This window comes from Dendroctonus ponderosae, unplaced genomic scaffold, assembly GCF_020466585.1.
Source record: "Dendroctonus ponderosae isolate FM_Combo_2020 unplaced genomic scaffold, Dpon_F_20191213v2 Dpon_F_20191213_3, whole genome shotgun sequence".
Classification (NCBI taxonomy): Eukaryota; Metazoa; Arthropoda; class Insecta; order Coleoptera; family Curculionidae; genus Dendroctonus; species Dendroctonus ponderosae.
This window is the reverse complement of record NW_026018508.1, coordinates 11871489-11892632: the sequence shown is the minus strand read 5'-3', so window position 1 is coordinate 11892632 and position 21144 is coordinate 11871489. Positions and strand designations below refer to the sequence as shown.

Sequence of the window (21144 nt, the reverse complement as noted above, 5' to 3'; positions counted from 1 at the left end):
ACTCAACATGAACAAACGCCCGCTTTATAAATATGAGAAAAGAAAATAACAAAAATACAAATTGTCGAATACTCTGCCATAATATAAATAACCTTACTATACAAACCACATGGCAATATAGTTGGTTACCACTTTAAGGTAATTAACTTGACTTTCAATTAGCTCAAGTTAAATGAATATTTTGCGTCGTTAGTAACAAAGCGATTATGTTAAATTACCTGGAGATTTTAATATCCTTTTAAAGCCCGTCGAATATGCACGAACAGACTTAGATTTCGTATTATCTGCGTAAAAACGCCTTGAACCACTGAACGGGATAAGCCCTTATCAGACAACACATTAAACAACCGAAAAATTGAACAACTTACAAATATTTAACGCTTTTACAATCAGTGATTTGGGATTTGCTTGCTCAGACAACACATGGCTAGACTATATGAACATAAATGTTATTGGAAAATGTGACAATTTTAGTTCTATTTTAAGAGCTTAAACGATGAGTGGGTCTAGAGAGGAGTAAGCGCGCTTGTTTAATTGAGTTTGATTGATTAAATGTGCTTTTTAGTTCTGGCTAAATTTAATTAAAAAAATGTGCGTCTGTATATTTTGCCGTTGGAAAGAATCTCGTTTCTGGCTAGTTTCGCAAACTTTTCTATACAGTTTCAGCACAAAAGCGCACCGCTTGAAAGCCAAGCGAAGCACATAAAGGCAGAAAAGGACTTTTGTGGAATCAAGCCCAAATTCGATACGCAGCTACAGAAATAACTCAACTGGTCTACTTACTCTGAACATCAACAACAAAAGAGCAAAACAACAATCGACTGGACTTTGTGATTAAATGTCGTCCTAATTGACGCGCACTGCAATAAATAATAAACTGCTACGCCTAGTCCAATCATAAATACACTGTGTAGAAAGTTTCTTTTCATAACATCGCAACCTAACACTGACCGCAACAATCTGTTTAGGAAAATTGACCGAATTTTAAATGAACAAGGTCGATAAACCGAGAACAATCCTCGCTTTATCATTCAGTGAAGATAATTGATTTAATTAGTATCAAAATTAGCTTGTTTGTTCATTCAGGAGGACCTTCAAAAGATTTAAACGACTGGTGCATCGCCTTCGAGAATGCTTGTAGTAAATGTAGGCGAAACGTCCTATTTGATTCTACTGACCGTTGATACACTTACTCTCGCAATCTAATAATGGCAGTGAAACATTCCAAGAATCCCCATAGCATTTAATTGTCCTATTTTCGGTTTGGGTGTCCGGGAAAACGTAGCCTTTGCAGCAGGAATAGCTGGCTACTGATTGATTCTGGAACACCAGGAACGCCTGCTTGGGTGCTGGAACTGGCAGGCAACCAACCGATGAGTAGTAAATTAAAACGCCTCTTCTTGGGTTGATAAGTTGACGAGATGTTAACACTACCTAGAAAAAAATATACGCGTTGAAAATACACTTGGAAGAATAGAAAAGCTAATAGAAATCAGCTCAAGAAATTAAATCAATGGACAAACAGCGCTTTACTAAAAAAAATAAGCTAGAAGAACACTTCAACTAAGAGGAAGAAATCGGGAAATTGACAAGAAGTATTGGGTCTAGTGGAGAGTGATTTGAGCATTGGGACTCAATTGAGTATAGCTTAATTCGTTTTGGAGTTCTAGTTTCTTCTCGTCCCGTTGTAAGTTTAGAAGGTGCTCTGTAAGTCAATCTTAAGTTTAGAGCTTCTGAAAGACCAATTAAAGCTATGTTTCGGTCGAAATTTTGTCCATTGGGAACCTAATAGTTTCTACACAGTTGGTTAAAATTCCCAACTAAATTAGCTTTAAAAAAACTTCCTAACTTAATTAGCTTTGGAGATAGCATTTCTTATAGTCCGTCTGTAAATTTGAAAAGGATTGGCGCATTTCAGTTTATGGCCGTAAAAAATATCGAACGCTCCTGATCGACTGAAAAATTTTCAGGTCTAGTTCTTTAACATACGAAAACAAAATCAAATTAGGCAAATAAGCAGCAAATGAAATAAAGCCACCAAATAGAAGAAAATGTAGAAACAATTAAACTAAGGGGCTTAAATTAAGACCACTACAAAATTAAAAGTACCTACTAATACTTGTATAAAAAATATAATTATCTCAGGTCAAATTTAATCAAAACCCGCCAGTTTTATGTAAGTATGCTCTAATTTCCCAAAGATAAACTTAATCCTAAACTTTCGAAATTGCTTCTCATTGCACTTCTAAAGTGGATTACTAAACTCACCTACTAACACCATTTCGCATTTGTGCTACTTCTAAAGATCAGCTAAATTAAGTTAACTGGGGCATAATTCCTCATAAAACGGGTTTTAGCTTAACATAATATCCACCAAAAAAAAAACTGTTAAAATTCCAACTGGATGACCCATTAAGAGTGCCTTTAAAATAGCCTAAGAAGTGTTATTTTCAACGTGTTTTCTTGGCTACCAATAAATAATATCAACAGTCTTAAAAAATGACTTACCTCTACAGATTCGGTTGCGGAAATTACCTCCGATGGTGGATCGTTTTGACTACAAGTGGAAAAAATCGTTTGACCACTGTCTTTGATTTCCAGTGTGTCTTTACAGTCTTCTTGTAGCAATACTCGCGTATCTAAAAAATCCCATATTTACCTGGCTTTGGGAAGCTAAAAATCTAACTCACCGAAAAGAGCTATATCTAGGATTTTTAATTTGACTTTCTGATAAGGAGTCGCAAATATCTTCCAGATGCAGTCGCGTTTTCCCGCATAGAATCTAGGATATCCTGGATTGTGAATTATTCCAGAAGAGCGCAATTCGTTGAGCTGGATTTTCGTGTTACAGTAGGGATTCACTCGGTCTCCTAACATAAAAAAAATTAACATCAAGCTGCAATTTAAAAAAAATGCTTCTTACTTGTGACACAAGCGTATTTTATCGTTAAATTTCCAGCTCCCAAAGCTTCACTACCCGGACTGTCTTCACTCAGTATAAAGCTACAGTAATTAAGGCCTGAACATCTAAAATTATATATAAAATATTGGTTTTCAAACAAGCGAATTCCCAATGAATCACTGTTCTTGTATGAAATTAAACAGTTGTAACCGATGTTGTATTTAGGGTAAAATCAAAAGACACATTACTAGCAGAAAATGCGCTTTGTCCTTGCCAACTTCCACCCCATGATGTAAATGAAAATTTACCCTCTAGCCTATTCTCGGGCCGCTTAACACATTGGCCCGATTTCAGGATTTATCACCATATTCATCACGTACATTTCGAATGAAAGTTTAGGGTGAATTTCATTTTTCTTTCACAATATAGCACAAATGGTCTGTAGGTTGTATGGGTCAAGTTTACCCAAATAGGTTTTGGGGCATTATTGCTATAAAAGTGGCAGTTATTATACGGCGGGGAGTTTGAGAAATATATGGCAAACTTGGATGGTGTTCTGTTTGAATATGGGTGATTTGAGTAAAATCGTATCGGTTAACTGCAAAAAGGAGCAAAAACTATAAAGTTTTTCGAAGATAAATGGACAGAAAAGAACAATACATTTTTTTATCATGTTTTCTGAAAGAAAAGATAGTTAATTTTCATTTATTTGTTTTAATTTAAATTACTTCTAAATCTATAATGTCTAAATGTTTTTATTTGTATGCATTTTAAAATTATTTATGAAGTGCAGATGCTTAAAATTGACTATAAGTTAACTTTACTTAATATGATTCTACAAATTAAACAAAATATTTTTCCAGTTTCTAATAAAATAAACGGAAGTTTGGATTAAAAAAACCCAAAGTTCGGAAGAATTTTTCCAAACTCAATAAAACCAAGAAAAAGTGTTGAAATTTTGTGCAGTTACTGTTTTTAATGTAAAATTGACTGAATAATCAAAAGATATGTTTTAAATAAAGCATAAGTGTCCGCGATTCAATTTTCTATAGATAAAATTTAAATCTCAAACTGCTGAAGAAAAAAATCAAATTTAGCAAAAGTACAAACACAGAAATATGAAGACGCGATCAAGAGATGAGTTATTTTTCATTAGAACTATGTTTCATTTGATTTATTACTATATTCATGAGATTCATATGAGTGTATATGTACAGGGTGTTGCGTGATGTAAAGTGCAAATTTAAAAGCGCCCTTTAAGAGAAAGTTTGCGCCGAAAACACCATACTACGAAAATTCCTGCTTTCCACGGTTCCTGACATTTCTTTTCACTCCTCATTTTCCTTAAAATGGTTTTAAATTTTTGTTTTTAGTTCCTTTAAAATTAGTTAAAAAGTGCAAATTATTGAGTAAAAAAAATTGTTTTTGTATTCAAAAACGTAACGGGCTGGAAAGTTCCCAAGAAAAAAACGATATTTTGATACTCAAAACTGAAATAATCTTTTGCGAAATACAAAAAAGTATTGAAACTCTTAACTTTCCTTCCTCTAATCATTTTTTCACTACTTAGTAGACAATGAAAATGTATTACTTGTATTAATTTTTCCATGATTAATTCATGAATACAAAACAAAAACCCTCGAGCTGAATTAACACACAACAACAAAATAGAAGAGAGCAAAACCGCAAAAAATTGCATATCAAAATCGGATTACTTGCGACCGTGAAACCGCTGTTGTCTGTTAGAGCAACTGTAAATCATTTAATTGGAAAATTATTTATAAAATATTTGCCATCGGACTAAAATACATTATTATGGTATAATTTAGCGCGGTGCCATCGATTGGGATAACGACCATATAAAAATGTTGAATAATCTGCTGTGTTACAGACCAACGTTAAAAACTGAGTCTTGGGCATTCGAACTCTTTGAACCCGAAATGCAGCTTGAAACATTGCCCGGAAATTAACGTACATTACTATGCAAGATACGAGGCAGATAACATTTGGGGCCTTTTAATCATTTCGTTTAAAAACAAGAACGATAAACTCCTGTTTGCCATTAGAAACACTTTCGTTTTAAGAACCATCTGCTATTAATCGGGGGAGTAATTTGATTATAAATTACTTCCGTACAGATGCAGTTCATTTTTGCTTTGGGCTAAGCACATGTCTGGAATTTATAGTGTGATTTTTGGTAAAATTAAATTAAACTTGCCTTTTATTAAGAGCGTCTCTGGGATGATCCGGAGGAAATGTGCCGTGAATCTTTTTGGCTAGTCCTGCTTCAGTTGAATTAAAATCCACATCCAGAATAGCAATAATGGAATCCAACTGACGACAAGAGAGCATTAGTTGGCAAGTTTCACAGCCACTAACAATCACTTTTTCTGAAAAAAACCGCGTACTAATTTGCGAAAAACCGCAATCCAAATCCGCACGCCTTACCAATATATCCGGAAATAACACTCTGCACAAAAATCATCAATGTCGCAACAATCCACAGAAACATTTCCCGTTGAGAGATTTCCAGCGATTCCCTTTTTCCTTCTACTTCGCTTCTTTAGAAACATTACTAACGACGTTTTTGCGGCTTACAAACTCAATTAACATTTAAGAGTTGTCTTCGATCTTTATTGGGCTGTTTGTTTTCCTGCAACGTGCGTAATTTGTATATTTTCACCGACATTTTATACGAACCATTGAACGAGATGGTTTGTTTTCTTTTGGCGAACGATCCGACTGTACTCGGAAATTGTTGAATAAATAGAGCGCAAATCTTACATTATGAGTGTATACATTGAAGTAACAAAATAACAAAAGGAACCCGGTTCAGACGGAAGAGGACTCGCTAAATAGTTTCCTTACTTATTAACGAGTTTTTTTAATTTAGCAGTTAGTTTCTATTTTAAATTCTGTTTAGTTTCGTTCAAAGTTTAATTGCCAATCCAATGAGGGTCTTGTTATTAGCATATAGATGGTTTTATATTAAAATTGAAAGGGTTTGAACTCATGCGAACATGCCTGTTTCATATACTCAATTCTCCAGCAGGTACTAAATAATGTTTTCGTCAGAAACAAGAAATTAATAAAATTTTACAATTCTATATTATGTTAAAATTGAGTGTTTGAACGAACGCAAACATGCCTGTTTCGTATAACCATTTTTCGTGCCCTAAAGCATTTTTTCGAAAGAAACATGAAAATAAATCAATGTAAAAATAACCAGAAATCCCACAAATCCTCAACTTCCCAGTCATGAATCACCAACAGCACAGGAGAGCGTGTAGTATTTCAAAGACAGAACACGTGCATACTTACCGATCAATCCCACAACACTGAATCGCAGTTACATAACAAATGAGACCTTAAATCAATCAACTAACAAAGCGCATTGAACAAAAGGGGCCTGAGGTAAAACGGTACGAAGAAATTAGTTGCCGAAAGCGTATAAAAATCGAATAGAACCGTATTCTTTGATCGGACGTTTCTTGTTTGGGCCATATTCCAACTGCGCGATGCGTGGATTAAATATCCAAGAGACGTCTATATCCCCGCTTCTATCCACCCTCGCAAAATGCCCGCGCTCCCTTCACGTTGGGAGGAATTTGCAAATCCACCCCTTGGAAAGCGGGGTGCAGATAGAGAGATATGATTTAATTATCTCAGTGGCGCGTGTTTGCAATCTCCCTTAGTTTGGAAACTTAATTCTTTGTATTGATTGGTTCTAGGACATGCAGCAGCTGCACGAAATATTGCACTAACTGGACGTTCTCCTCCAGTGAAAATTAAAAAAAGCATCTTTTAAAGAACAATCTTTTAATAACATGAGTAAAAACTACAACAACCAGAAATAGTGCAAAACCACAATAAATAATAGGAGTACAATATTCTAAACCACGCCGCACTTATAAAGTAAGTTTGTCCTTTTGAATGCAAAGAGTAAGAAAAGCCCACATAAATTTTAAAAAAATCTTAAAATAAATACCATTATCTTTGCAGGGCATTCAAAAAATTAAATACTCAAAAAGGGCCTAACTAGATCAATCCGATTTGCGCAACTAAAAGTACTTACATGCAAATAAAAAAATTGTGCTTAACAGCTATACATATAAGCCTGCATTCGATTTCTCCTTCAAGAAAATCAGCTAGGCCTAGATATAAATCGAATAGTGGACTTAAAGACAAAAAGTAAATTGGCATATAACCACATTTTCCTATCCTAAAATACACGCCTAGAAAACTAACTCTATTCGTGTCACTAAACTGTTGCACCTAGAGAGCTGAAAACCAATGCATTTTTCTAGTAAAATGAGCGATGGCAATAACGACCATCAGATCAACATTTAAATTAAATCAGTCTGCTGAAAAAGCATCAATAACTCATGGGTTCTACATTCGAATCTCGCCTGAATTGATTTTCTGGGTAACGTCTTGGGTGACGATTTCGTACTGACCGCTGGAACTTAAATAATAAATACTGTCCGATGTCTTTGATGGATCGAAACCATCTTTTTGCAGATCGTTTTTCTTTAATTTGTAGGTTCCTGGAAAAAAAATCGCCTTTAGATGCTGAAGACAGTTTAAACCAAGAGATATTCGCTACATTGTATTGAAACGTTAACATTAGAACTCGTTGAAACCGGTTGAGACGTTCGCTTTTATAATCCTTTATAGCATTTATTGACTTTGTCTTTGAAAACAAAATTATTGATTAGTCGAACCTTCAGTAAACCGGATTTCTCAGTAATCCGGACTTAAGGTTTTCAATTAATCCTAATGTTCTTACTGAGCAAAGTCTCGCAGATGTGGAAATTGGATTGAGAAAGATCAAGATTGGCTACTACCGAACGAGACAGATACTACGGGAAAACTCTCTGCCATTGACCAGGAAAATTGGAAAGTGTTAAGAGCGACCAGGCCGTTAGAAGCTTCAATTTGCGCTTAAAATAATATTATTGTTCTGACCTGTAAGATCCAGTTTAGTTAAGATCCTGACAAACATGGGCCTGGCATATGCAGGCAGAGCCTTTTTCAGACCTTCGCGGAAGTCGGCATTCAGATCCACTGATCGTTCAGGATCGTAGAGCGCAGCCATTCCCGCTCGGCCTTCCATGCCCCGAATTTCCACCCCATACACAACAACGTCCTTATAACTTACTAAATTACTAATCACAGCCTCGACCTAGTAAAGAACAAAACGCAATTAGTTAAAAATAGAGGATTTATATATTCATTAGGGCTTACTTCAGAAGTGGAGACATTTTCACCCTTCCATCTAAACGTATCGCCAGTTCTATCCTTGAAAAACAAATTTCCAAATTCGTCTGCTATTAAAATGTCCCCGGAAAGGAAGGCACTGTCCCCTATGCTGAAAACGTTGTGAACGATTTTCTTTTTAGAGGCCTCCTCGTCGACGTATCCTAAAAAGGCCCTGGATGGATTGTTTGGTAATATTTTGCCGATGAACACTCCAGGTTCGTTGGGTTTGCACGTTTGGCACAATCCTCGGGCATCTCGAACTGGCTCCCCGTGTTCATCAACTTTGATAATCGAAATAGGATAGACTTGCGGAATGATTCGAGATAAAAAGCCGATTGCGCCCACCGTGTTGTCGAAATTCACTAGAATATCCACAATTTCAGTCTAAAAACTATAAGTTTGACAATTTTTAGTTACCGATGTTTGCATTTCCTTCTGTTGCCCCGTAAAACTCTTTAACGTCCTTTATATTGAATCGGTCTGTAAACTCTCTCCAGATTTGCGGCCGCAACCCGTTTCCAAAAATTACCCTCAAACTGTGCTCGGTGTCGCTGGGTTTAGGGGGCACTGCCAAAATATACCTACACATTTCCCCAATGTATTGAGCAGTCTAAAAAAATATAAAAAATGAACACGGTTTAAGTGAACTGTTTATCCAGCCACTCACAGTACAATTATATTTGCGACATTCCGGAAAATAGGCAGAAGCAGAGAACTTCTTGCGAATCACAATAGTAGATCCATAAATTAACATTTGCCCTATACTCATACAGCCTCCGGCCGTGTGATATAATGGAAGAGGACAGTAAAAGCGATCAGATGCACGGAAAGCACACAGCCAATGCATAGCGCCGGCAATAAAAAAATACCTGCAAACAAACAAGAATGTAAATTTTTAGGCTTACAAGAAACCAAATGCCTTCATCTCCGTACCTTGAGGTACTTATTACGGCTGCTTTAGGAAGTCCAGTTGTGCCCGAAGTGTAAATATAAACCAAATGATCATGGTGGCCGATTTTTTCCGTTACTTCCGGCTGACTACTCGAAGCTTCTTTTAGCAATAAATCCAAATTTTCGAAACGTTCATCTTGGGGTCCGGCATTGTTGTTGCAATTCACTTGATACAGAGCCACCTTGGACTCGATTTTGTCCAAAACTTCGCTCACAGCTGGAAAAAACCAGAATTAATTTCATTTTGCTGGAATTTGACGAGTCGAAGTTAATTACATTTGCATCAACCATTTAATGCTGAGGAAAACGACTAATGAAACTAACTAGGAGCACAGTGCAAAAAATACGTAAATACTTAAACGTAACAAAGAACATAAAAACATAAATTTACTAAATTTTATTTAACAAGAGTAACTACTAGCCATTTAGTAAGATAATCAATCAATCAAGCTTTTAAAACGAAACGCAGTTATTGCAAAACAAAATGCGATGTTTTGCCAATTAACCGGTGAAATATGCAACCTTATCAAAGTATATGAACCAGAACATGCCTATTGTTTCGATTCAACACACATTACAATTTCAAATGGAAATGCTACAGTTATTTTCAGATTAAAGTCAAAAGGGTTAACGATTAATAAAAATATGCAGTTTGTGAAATTGTGTCGTCAACCGCCAAAGCAATAAAAATTATTGTAGCTAGTTAACGAGAACCACGCCAACGCCGCAAAATTTACAATATAAAACATAAATAATATAACTTTTATTGCATATGATTGAGGTTTGACTTAATGGAGTTGATTTTTGACTAGATAATAGAGTGGAGAAGCCGGAGAAAAAAGCACATATTATACAAAGGTCTCTGTTTAAGCTCAATGTTTAAGTAATTCTTACCATCTGATAGTTCAGATCCAAATATAACAGCCTGACATTTTGCCACAGTGATCGAATGCACCAAAGAGCTCAATCTTAGATTGGTATTTATCAATGGAACGATCACTCCTAATTTTGATAGACCCAACCAAATGCCCACATATTCGGGCTTGTTTTCCAGGAAAAGCGCAATGCGATCGCCCTTTTTGTAGCCGTGACTTTTGAATATGTTTGCTATTTTATTACTGTATTCTTCAATCTGGAAAAAAAATTGTTAATGGTTTATATAAGAAATTAATTAACTATTAATTTTGAGAAACAAGTGTTATTCATAGAAGTTCTGTATTATCTACAAAAATATGAATTTGGGTCGAGCGCAAAGTAGCTTTTTATTTGAGAACCACAAATTGCCAAAAAAAAAGCTGATCAGGATTGAAAAATATATTCAGTTATGCAATTACGTCAATCTACGGTGAAAAAGCAGGTTTTATAATTTTTTCACTAATTAACACGTATTTAAATTACAAAACTGCTTATCAAAGAAACTGAAAACGTTCGAATTGTTAAAACTTGTGAGTTTTACGGAATTTTAGACCGCTGTGGAAACCATATGAAGATGCAAGTCACTCTACTGTCGAAATGTGAGGAAGAAACTTTTTTCCCTGGAGATCTGGAGAAAAACTCATCATGTTCTAGCCAATGAAATTAAATTTTAGTGAATTAGCAAAAGTCCTGCTCTTGCAAATTGACTATAATTAATAACTGACTTAAAATTTCAATTTTCTAGTGAGTAGGCAGATACCTAGATTAGATCATTGATCAATATGTATGTGCATATTTTGCAAATTTTAATTATATGAGCGGGAACAATTACAATTAAAAGCCTTTCATACGCGCTAATACTGGAGCGATTATAATGTTTGCACAATACAATGCGAATATATTTAAATATTTATGGTATAGTTTAATAGTAATTTTGGGTTCTTTCCGTAAATCTAGCCAATGTTAAATACGTTGTTATAGAAGCTTAAGTGCTTTTTTTATTAAAATTAAACGTTTGCACTACAAGTAAACATTTCGTAAGCTATGACAAGCTAAGCAGATCCTACCTGTATGAAAGACCACTCTTGATCCTCAAACAAAATTGCCGGCTTATGAGGATGTTTTTTAACATTCTGCTCAAATATTTTCGCCAATGGAAGGTCGCGTCGATATAACGACTTGACTTGTATCAAAAGCCTTATATATCTGTAGAGAGCACTGAAACAAAATCAACAAATGCACACTTCACACTTAAATTTAAGTTATCTAATAGGAACTTAATGGAGATAATGTATATTGTTTAACTAGTTAATGGGACAAATTTGATGATTAAATAGCAGTCAGCAAACAGGTATAAACTTCAGTTAAATAACGCAAATAGCAGGAAATTGACAAAAGCCTGCAATTGAAAGGTGATAAATATACTATTTGTTTATAGTGGGGTAATGAAAATGTTCATAAATTTTAATTGGAAAGTAGGGCAGAATGGAGCGAAGCGCCAGCTTTTTGGCTGATGAATACGATGAAAGTCGGTAAATACCTAAAGCAGAGGATGTAGCTAACATTCATCCATTTACTATTTGGAAGGCACAATTTCAGACCTCTTGGCTTTCCTAAAACAGCTCCCTAAGATCTGCGAACGTTGGATTTTTTGCATAAACCACTCATTCTGCTCAGTTGAATTAAAAAGCCGAAAATAGGCATTAAATAGTGGAATGCCACTAACCGGTTCTGACGCGATGGTGACCTAAAGCCCTACTTAAGCAGCCAGTGAACTGAACTTACCGCAGGTCTCTAGGTGCTGTTACTATAGCTACATAGAACCATCTCCAGTGTCCTGCAGCTAGGTAAGCAACCAAGACAACGATCGCAAGCTGAATGAGGAACTGCCACCCGAAAAGGTACCAAAAGAACCCAGCGAGACCGACTAGAATCGCGAGTATCACGGCCATGACAAACAAACGCCGGAGTAGGACGCGAACTGGTCGCGAATTGCGGGTTCTTCGCCTCGTGCTGACGTCGTCGGCAGTTTTACCTTTGAGCCCAGCAACCTGGGCCCCGCTCTCCACGTCTTCACGTGACGCTGCTGCCAGTACCTAGAAAAAAGCCTAACATGAATATTTAAAAACTGGATCCAAGTATCTGATGATTTTAATTGCCCCTGGTACAATTAACATTGGCTACCTGGTTTCATTGCCAATTAATTCAATGTTTTATTGTGTTATTTTGAGGCTCTTTAAAGCAACATAACCTCGAACATTTTAGACCTTTCTAGAGAAATGGGACTGGAAGACTAATGGAAATTAGGGTACAGTCAAGCCCTTGTCGCGACAGCGCTGAGAAATTCACGCAAACCATTATAAAGTTATGTAATAAATTTGTTTATTTACCTGTGCACTGTAAACAAACAATTTCGACACTAGTCGAATGTCTACGGAAAACCTGACCAATAAAATTAGTTAATTTTCTGACAATCCTCGGTAGTGCTCTAACCTGCCAAATGACGTTGGTGCGGTTTTCCCGATTTTGTATTAAAGTGTTTTGAAGCGATTTATTCATTAATTTATTGGAAATTTAGTACTGTTGATCGAGACAGACGGACCCATCACCTGAGCAAACGGTAAGCATGCAAATATTTTTTTTCATATTTTCACTTGCGCTTTGGAAAATCAGCGCCAACGTTATCAACTGCCGCTGATTCACAAAAATACACAAAAAACGCAATTTTTGCCTAAAAGTCCATGCTAAAAGTTGCACAAATTTAAATGAAGCTGATATACAATCATATCTATATACAGAGCGAATAATTTTTCATTGGCGCAAAACTTTGTCAGTCGCTCTGGCACGAGAAAAATTTCTGCAAATTTTCTTCAAAATTCGGATTTTACTCGAAAATTTATTCAAAATGCGAAATATGCGGATATCATTTACCAAAGCCTTCCGATTCAAAACCAAATGAACGCCATAACTTTCGCCAACTGTTCAATTTACGATTAAAAAGAAAAAGCTGCGTTCCAGAACTTTAACAAAAAAAGTTCCTAGCATCTATCAGAACCCCCAATTTGAATTGTTCCTGCTTGTATTAATCTATACTATACAATCGGTCATTGAGCACACACTGTGTATATGTTTATACGGGGTGTATCTAAATAAAGGTCAAAACGGAAAACTGTAGATTCCTCATAAACGAATAAGAAATTCAAAAAACTTTTTACTGAACTTTTGAAAAATCGCCATAAAGACTAAAAGGAAGATTAAATAGTGTTTTACATGACCGTAAAAATAATGTTTATTTGTCGAAAAGCGGCAGTTTTACTGCAGTCATCAGTTAAGTGCTTTCAAAATATTTTATTTTATGCAAAAATTTTCAAATATCTGCTCAATAGTAACGAATAATTGGTAAATTGATAATAAAACTTTTAATAGTGACGGAAACGCAATATTTTGCATTTAATTTGAGTTTAAATGAACCAAGTTGAATGAAGAAAAATAGGGCCAATTAAAAAGTTAAAGTCATTGAACAAACGCTTCCAAAGACAATCGATTGATTTTAACATCGCAGTATGATACGCATTTGCAACCTACTTGCATTCTAATGAATTTGTACAAACAAGTCCTCATTTCACGTATTTCTTCCTAAAACCGGCTCTTCTTCGTTCAATGCTGCGTAATATTATTCAAGGTTTATTAGCAAATCTGTCGTAAAGACATGAAATAAAGTGATTGTTCTGGAACTTGCCTTTGCCTCAAGGGCCAAAGATCTTTGACCCAGACTTTTTGAACTTCGATCAAAGTGCAACTGAATTATAAATACACCGGGTTTTTTCAGTTGAATAGCGAAATTTATCCGCATTTCTTGCTAATAGCAACATATTTTTCAAAACCCTTTTATTCGTATTCCAGAGCAAATTATACGTACATGCTTTTTTATCATAAACTTAATTATTAAAGTTAGCTGGAATAATTGCAGGCAATTATTTAAAAAGCAACCTTGTTTGCAACAGGCGTATGATGGCACAAATGCCTTTATAAAGACATGGAATGAGTTAATGGCAACTACATAATTATATTTTTGTTGTACCAGGCAAGTAATTAATAACCGAGGCACATATTCACATTCCTGTATACGTCAAGAATAGCGCATCTTTCCTATGCAGAATAGGAAATAAATTCAAAATAAAGTTTGCAACTTTGCATGCAAAAATTCAAGCATCTAGCTCTTAAGGAAGATGCGTGTTGTTAAGCAAAAAATAGATTAGGGCTTTGAAGCCGTGGTCCATGGGAATTTCTTCCTGACGCTTCAAAGCCCGAAAAACATTTCTAAATGTGATTTGACCGGCCGTGAAAGCCTTCACAATCTGATAAAAAATAGATTGTTATAACTTTACAAAATCCTTATGGCATTAGAGCACAATACTATGATTAATCAGAATTAATATTCATGTCCTACCTTACTATTTCCGTTCGCATTAATTTGATTTGTTTCACTCATCTTTAAACAAAAGCACAATCCGCTCACAAGAAAACCACCAGAAACATATTAAATCTCCGAATACAGCCTTCGTTAATAACTGCGGTGTTTTCTTGTTGGCTGGCGTACTTTCACGCGATTGCAATACGATTTTCCACTATACGGTACTCTACCTGCAAGACATAAGTGAATGCCAAAGGAAGTGGCCAAAACAAGTTAGCTGCTCAATTCAAACTAAGTTTAAATGTTAGAAAATTTTTCATTGTTGCCTTGATGGCCCCTCCATCCTGTGTTGCGTTAAAAAGGTTTAATTAACCCGATAATTGCAAACTGGTTGGATTCGGTATTAGACATGTTGCACTAATTGGGCTGGGTTGATGTTTATTTAATGAGTAGTATGTGTTTATGGACGTTTCAAATCAACATATTTAACTGAACGCATTACTTTCTCCTTAAACTAATATCCATAATAGAATCAGTATGAGCTGTGAACCGCATTCTTTGTCTTTAGCATTAGTTCGTCATTTTTAAACACCATTTGATTATAACGAATTTTTAAACTCGGCGGCATCCAATATGTAGGTCTCCCAAAAAAAAGGGAAGTGAAATCCTAACTGTTAATATGGCATCATTAAAAGTGTATCTTGACCAAGATTGATTCAGAAACCCGACTTTTTACATACATTATACAGCGGTTTTTATAGGTACAAGATGCATGACGATGGATGTTTGTAGAAACTCCTTTCAATATCAGAGAAATATACGTACGCTGGCAACAGGCCAAGCAAAACCGAAATCGCAAGTAATTACTTAAGTTTCATAAACGTACTTATATAGAAAGTCCTCGTTAATACGCGGCGATGCAGCAAATGTTTCTATGGTGCATCGAATGCTTACCTACTTACTGAATGTAGAAAGCATACATTTTATTTTCAACAAGTGCTTGATTGATTTATATTTGTGCAATTCTCGTTGGACAATTTTCTACAAAAGTAATGCTTCTCGAGCAACTGAAAGCAAAAAAAGCATAAAGCAATATTTTACATATTCAGCTTTAAACGATTAATAAAAGATATGATGACCTACATGCATATTTTGTAGGAGAAACGCGAATAATCAAACTACTAAACACTCACAAAAATATAAATGTCACTCCTCTGAATAAGCTTGCTGGAAACTTGCATTTTTACCTAATATAGCGGCCCGGTAATATCTGAGAAATGGTAACATCCTTCGATATCAATGTCATTATTCCCAATAAAAATAATGAATTTGACCCTCTCTCGATACACGTTTAAACGCATCCACATAAACAACGTATTTTTCTCGGCAAAATAAATGATTAAAACCATATTTAATAAATGCGTGTTCCATGGTTAAGATTAATAAAACATTCAAATAGTTGGGCAATGAAACGCATCATCACCTAATTGAATTGCAAAAAGATCGAATTTTTCAAGTTTATCTCTTGAATAGCGAGCGTATGTGGACTGCTTACGTGAATCGCGGTGAATCTTGCGGATGGTACTTTGAATGTTAAAAATATGTAAATATCTGCGTGTATAAAACCCATCTACGTTACACAGGCGTAGATAATGCGATTTTATTTTTTTATAAATGGTGACAAACAGGTTCAATTAAAGCACGTAATTATTTTCTGGTTGCTGAGACTTGTACAAAAATTACAATCTAAATGCTCTACATAGGCTTTATTAATTAATATAAGTGTTCAAATATTTAGTAAGTAGCATTTGAAGATGATAATGGCGAATATGAAGATCAATTAGAGGTATTATCACTTACATCAGCGCATCATTTCTGGTCACAATAAAGGATTTAAGTAACTCTCTTCCAATGATGGGTAGACCGCCAGGTCTATATTAAACCTAAGACAGAGAATATTAAAGGAAACAGTAACTGAAAGAACGTGGGCATTTATTTACTTTTTGAAACCCTCTGCAGTATCGGCGATTTTAGTTGGATCAGTAATGAGGGCCACCTTAGCTTGTTTAGGATCAAATAAGGGAGCGATATATTTTGCTCCGACTCTATTCAAATCATCCACGCTCACTTTATTTAATGACTCCAGCAGCTTTCTGCAATAACGATGCTTGCCTAATAACCACATTCTTTACAAATGCGTTTCAAATCTCTTACTTGTTATACGAATAATCCACTCCTTGAAAGTAGGACCTAAGTGATAATTCTACTGTGCTTTCAATCGTTTTCTGTTCTTCAATTATATTGAAAACCAGCGAGCTTTTAGCAGACTCGAGTAGCGTTTCATCCCACTCGTTTTTGGACAGTTGTTTATCCAAAATCTCCTTAGACTCCTGATAAGCGCCCAAAACATTCGTAGCTTTCGCAAATATTAGATAGATCAGTCCTTCCGATACTTTCACAATAATTCTGTAGCCATAAGCATACCCTTTGCCTCTTATTTGCTTCCACATTGGACCCTGCAATATGTGTTTTGGGGAAATTCGAAAAAACATTGTGTATGTGTTTACCTCGGCTTGAATCAAATATTGGACATAAAGCAGTAAAGCTGGCAGATCAGCATCTTTAAACGATGTTATGCATTTGGCAGTTTGATAATAAAACGAAGATTCGATGCATCCCAAGCCAACAATGCAACCGGAATTCGGAGAATCGTTGACAACTCCCAGTAGCTTGTGATCGGGAGTTGGAGACAATCTAGCAACAGGAAAAAATGTGGAAAACCAACTAAGTGCTACAACCACTTGCGTCCAGTTCATACTTACTGACTTTTGGTGCTTGGTACTTGATCTGCCAGCAATAGGCCACTTAAGGGCGTTGTTACATCTGCAATATTTTCCAGACTTCCTGCAATGTATAAAACTAAGTTCGACGGGTTAGTCAAAGCAGCTCTTAAATTTTCCAAATCGTTCAACACATCCGGAGCGCCTTCTTCGTTAAGCTTTTGAATTACATCGGTCAGAAATTTGCTCTGAACCAAAATCCCATTAGCGTAAACGTTGCTATCTACAAATATATAAACAATCATTATTTGCATTACTTGATGCCACACTAAATATTTCACCTTTCAAATACCATAAATTCTTCATAGCATAAGATGCGACGTTTCGTCCGCTTCTCTTACATTGAGCGACAGAATTGCTCATTTTTAAAGCAATAACTTTAACTCTCTCTGCTGTAAATTTAACATGATAGAGAAGCTCTCGGATCCAGTTTATTCCCTTGGCATATTTGCTAGTTTCGAGGTGAAGGGCAATGGAAGCTGTTTGTGAATAAATTCCACATGCAAATAAACTGCAGTTGCCTAGGCCTAAATACAAATAATATTAGCTGAATGAACCTCAGCGTATGTATTCCATAATCCACCTAGCGAAGTTTTGCTGCTGACAGTATCGTCATTTAATTCTGCCACAACTTGTTCATAGGGCACCATAACTCCATTCCTTTCTATCGGCAGTTCCAGAAGGGACTCCAAGAATAATGGAAGATATATTCTTAAGTGTGAAGGGATACTCGATGTGTCCAATAATGCGTTTAACTATAACACAACGGAATGTTTTCTTTCATTACCTGCAGAGAATAGACTATTTATATACGTACATAGACAAAGCTGGTTTTTAAGTCATCAAAGTACGTAAATACTGGGGCTTGAGACAAGTCAATTCGACCACCTGGTAAGTCACTTCTATATCGTTCTATATTGTGGAATGTGATCGATTCGAGGCCTGGAATTGGTACAGACGTTAGCATTTTCACTGGCGGTTCCCTATCATTGCTCTCAATGGCTTTCTCTAAAGCGATCTTTTTTTGCTTTAAGCCTTCCTCTCCTAGCAGTTGCCTCTGCTTCTCCACTCGCTCTTTCTCCTCTTTGGCCATTTTTTGCTGCTCTTCCTTACTTGGGTAGCATTCCACAGATACATATTTGTTACCAACAAAATATTTCTCCAGAATCCCTAACCAAAATGTATCTGGCTCTTTGGATAATTTCAGCAAGTCCTCAAGCGGGTTGAGCCTTTGTTGCAACTAAAAAAATACATTCAGAGAATATTGGGTTCGTTTTTGATTAAATAGGACGTACATCGTCTTTGGTGTTTCCATATAACATATGACCTATTATCATGCAAGCTACAGATTGATGAGGGTTATTTTCAATGTTGCTCAAATTCTCCAGTTTGTATTTATTTATTATACTCTGCAGTTTTTCCATGTCTATATCCTTGTTATCTAAAATTTTTCGTAATTCCGCCTGCAACTGCTCTCTAACTTGGTTTACTTTAGACACTGGTACGTCCTCGAATAATAAGTAGAAACATGTCTCTGCATTTTCATACAAGCTGTAGGATATCTAAAAAATATTTCATAGACTCTATCGAGAATTGTTGGTGATTCTTCGGACGTACGTTACTGGCAAACGGGTCGTCTATTTCAATGAACACTTTAGGTAAAGGAGAAACTGAGTTTTCAGTGAAATACTTCAGCAGTAGCGAACAAGCTGTAACATTGTATAAATCGGTGACACAAGAAGGTCCCCTCCAGGCCATGGAGTATAAGCCATTGTCTTCATCATCTGAGGGATATTTCAGTGTTAGATTTTTAGAGGATTCCAACGGGGACACTGGGGATTGCCAAGGCCTTTCAAAGGCACCTCTGTCTCCCTAAAGATTTAAAAATGGATAGTTTATTGTTATTGTGTGCAGAAAGGATGGCAATATTCTTACTTTGGACAGGATTAAGAGCTCCAGCGGCCTCAAGGCTCTAAATACTTCATCAGGGTTTATTTGTCCAGTTATAATTATTTTTAAGTTCTCCGGTCTATAGAACTCTTTGTGGTAAGCTCTTACCTAGAAATAAATACGCACAATATTGGCAAGATAGGTTTATATAGTAATGGAGTTTTAAAGATAGAAAAGTGCGTTGCATTTAATACCCACTTTATCATTATTGGTGGATTCCCGCAGATTTTTCATAATTCCTCCCGTTTCAGATGAATATCCACAATGACCGGGATACATGTTCCTTGATAATGCTAAATGCATTCTTGATCCTGCGGAATTTTCTCTGCCCTGCATTTCGCAGTAAACTACCCCTGCATCTTCGCCTTCGCCCGTAATATGATGCACTTCGGTAATAAAACCTTCGTCCTGAAACAAGCGTTTAGTACTAATTTGCCTGATACAAAGTGGAACACCGTACGCTCAAAATCGGATATAAAATATGTTCTAGGAATATGGGCATAAGGGAGCAAAATCCCTCAGACCCAGCGGTTTCCATAGTGTAACAGGTATGGTCAATATCAGTCCAAGCATTGGTGCCAGAGGCCAAGCATCGATTAGCCAGCAGATCGAGAACTCCTTTATATGGGTAATTTTCGCTTCCCAAAAAAATGAGATGCTCCAACGTGTGAGGTAAACCATCATCGTCAAACGCTTCGGTAGCTGAAACGGTAAACTTTGGAAAAAGTGTTTTGGGCCATTGGTAATTACTTACCCAAACAAAAATATCCATTCACCACTGGGCCTTCGACTTGAGCGATGCAGACAGTCAGCCCTGTTTCCTTAGAAACATACTCAGAAACTGGAATTTTATTAAAAGCTTTCAAGGAATAGCAGAGTTCAAAGTTGCTCCTGTTGGAAATGGGGGTAGCGTCCGCAGGGGGCATGTTGAACTTGAATTAGTTGCCTGTGTCCTGTAAATAATTAGCACAATTTTCAAACACAAAATTCAAACTAAAGTGTGTTTGTTATAAGGGTAAATCAAGAGAGCTGAACTGTTCCAGTTCTATCTCTTCTCAGTTAAATCTAATCTAATAGATTTAGCGCTGGAATGGTTCAGAATAAGATAGAAATATACTGCTTTGTGCCACTATTAGATCTATTTACTAGAGTGCACCTACCTACCGGCTATGAAAACTCCAATGTATTTACTGCTTATTGAGTTCGTTGATTAATTCGACACCCACTAATGAGTAGTCTGTTCTCCACACATAAGCGCAATACTTCTTTGAGTTTTCAGTTCTCTGACAACTGTACAAAAGCCATAGATAGCAAAAATAGGGTTAATTAGAGTTGTCAACTCATTGGCTACTATTAATAGTTACAGATAGTCACCTTTCCTAGTATTGTTTCACTCTCGCACTTGAACACGAATGAGAGCACTGACGTACTAGATCACATTAATTCGGTCTTGTCAGACTAGCGCATATATCGCAATCGGCTCCTTGCTTAAATGACATGCGCAAGTTAGTTTGAGGTTACGTTAATCAAAACAAACTTCTATTTAATAGTTAGTTACAGAGACAAGTTCCTTAAAAATAAGCCTTGTTCTATGGACAAGTTACTTGTCTCTGGTTAGTTAGTTAAGACGCCCATTCTAGCAAGCAGATAGTGCGGAGAGAATGTGATGTGATGCATACGCATGCCGGATCTGACGCATTCTTAGACGGAACCACAAGTTTCAAAGGAGAAACTCCTGAAAACTTCGAAAGTTCGTGAGTCTTCGAAAATATTTTTATCCTCCGGCCTCTAGGCAAACGACAATACAAAAAAGTGTATAAAAACATTATAAAATTGAAAACAAACAGACAAATAAAAGCCATATACTGTAATGATTCGTTTCTATTTACAAATCCTTGTCCATGATAGTT

At 36.1% G+C, this 21144-nt stretch overlaps 3 protein-coding genes across 8 annotated transcripts in view; all 3 read right to left on the bottom strand.

Annotated features, from left to right (window-relative positions):
* Positions 1-6405, bottom strand: part of LOC109537501 — a 9122-nt gene extending 2717 nt beyond the window's left edge. Inside the window, exons 1-7 of one of the 3 annotated variants that reach the window (XR_007281048.1) lie at positions 6224-6405; positions 5351-5555; positions 5121-5292; positions 2924-3027; positions 2691-2870; positions 2509-2639; positions 1194-1434 (exon numbers count right to left, since the gene is read on the bottom strand). Coding sequence is in view for 2 of the 3 variants with exons in the window: in XM_048664543.1 (XP_048520500.1) it covers positions 1194-1434; positions 2509-2639; positions 2691-2870; positions 2924-3027; positions 5121-5292; positions 5351-5414 (892 nt within the window). In the remaining variant the exon portion in view is untranslated. The remainder of the gene's footprint in view (positions 1-1193; positions 1435-2508; positions 2640-2690; positions 2871-2923; positions 3028-5120; positions 5293-5350; positions 5556-6223) is intronic. The other 2 variants (XM_048664543.1, XM_048664545.1) reach the window with 2 other exon arrangements.
* Positions 6406-6704: 299 nt separating this feature from the next.
* LOC109537434 (long-chain fatty acid transport protein 4) lies at positions 6705-14738 on the bottom strand. 3 transcript variants are annotated; one of them, XM_019904164.2, is made up of 10 exons: positions 14481-14738; positions 11816-12126; positions 11098-11248; positions 10010-10247; positions 9098-9332; positions 8832-9033; positions 8582-8774; positions 8150-8526; positions 7871-8087; positions 6705-7449 (listed from the first exon to the last, which is right to left on the bottom strand). In XM_019904164.2, the coding sequence occupies exons 1-10, from the start codon at positions 14520-14522 to the stop codon at positions 7295-7297; spliced, it is 2121 nt and encodes a 706-aa protein (XP_019759723.2). In that variant the 5' UTR covers positions 14523-14738; the 3' UTR covers positions 6705-7294. The 3 variants fall into 3 exon arrangements, with proteins under 3 accessions (XP_019759723.2, XP_048520529.1, XP_019759724.2); XM_048664572.1 differs by lacking the exon at positions 14481-14738 and adding an exon at positions 12421-12496; XM_019904165.2 differs by lacking the exons at positions 11816-12126; positions 14481-14738 and adding an exon at positions 11571-11773.
* A 1453-nt stretch (positions 14739-16191) lies between these two features.
* On the bottom strand, positions 16192-21035 carry LOC109537432 (uncharacterized protein C05D11.1). 2 transcript variants are annotated; one of them, XM_019904160.2, is made up of 16 exons: positions 20609-21035; positions 20399-20524; positions 19989-20187; positions 19695-19936; positions 19433-19642; positions 19220-19342; positions 18902-19156; positions 18580-18846; positions 18102-18524; positions 17868-18039; positions 17566-17811; positions 17267-17507; positions 17012-17198; positions 16659-16960; positions 16445-16597; positions 16192-16387 (listed from the first exon to the last, which is right to left on the bottom strand). In XM_019904160.2, exons 3-16 carry the CDS (start codon positions 20158-20160, stop codon positions 16324-16326), a joined length of 3057 nt encoding a protein of 1018 aa, XP_019759719.2. In that variant the 5' UTR covers positions 20161-20187; positions 20399-20524; positions 20609-21035; the 3' UTR covers positions 16192-16323. The 2 variants fall into 2 exon arrangements, with proteins under 2 accessions (XP_019759719.2, XP_019759720.2); XM_019904161.2 differs by lacking the exon at positions 20609-21035 and having other exon boundaries at positions 20395-20577.
* Positions 21036-21144: the final 109 nt, after the last annotated feature.

Bases quoted from the DNA above. Each gene is read 5' to 3' on its own strand.
- LOC109537432 (XM_019904160.2), bottom strand. From the start codon at position 20,160: ATGCCCCCTGCGGACGCTACCCCCATTTCCAACAGGAGCAACTTTGAA. The intron at 16,598-16,658 runs GTAAGAGATTTG...TCGTTATTGCAG, and splicing joins GTGGATTATTCGTATAACAA to AAAGCTGCTGGAGTCATTAA. The intron at 16,388-16,444 runs GTAAATAAATGC...TCTCTGTCTTAG, and splicing joins ACTGCAGAGGGTTTCAAAAA to GTTTAATATAGACCTGGCGG.
- LOC109537434 (XM_019904164.2), bottom strand. From the start codon at position 14,522: ATGAGTGAAACAAATCAAATTAATGCGAACGGAAATAGTAAG. The intron at 9,034-9,097 runs GTACGGAGATGA...GTTTGTTTGCAG, and splicing joins GCCGTAATAAGTACCTCAAG to GTATTTTTTTATTGCCGGCG. The intron at 7,450-7,870 runs GTCAGAACAATA...TTTTTTTTCCAG, and splicing joins AACTAAACTGGATCTTACAG to GAACCTACAAATTAAAGAAA.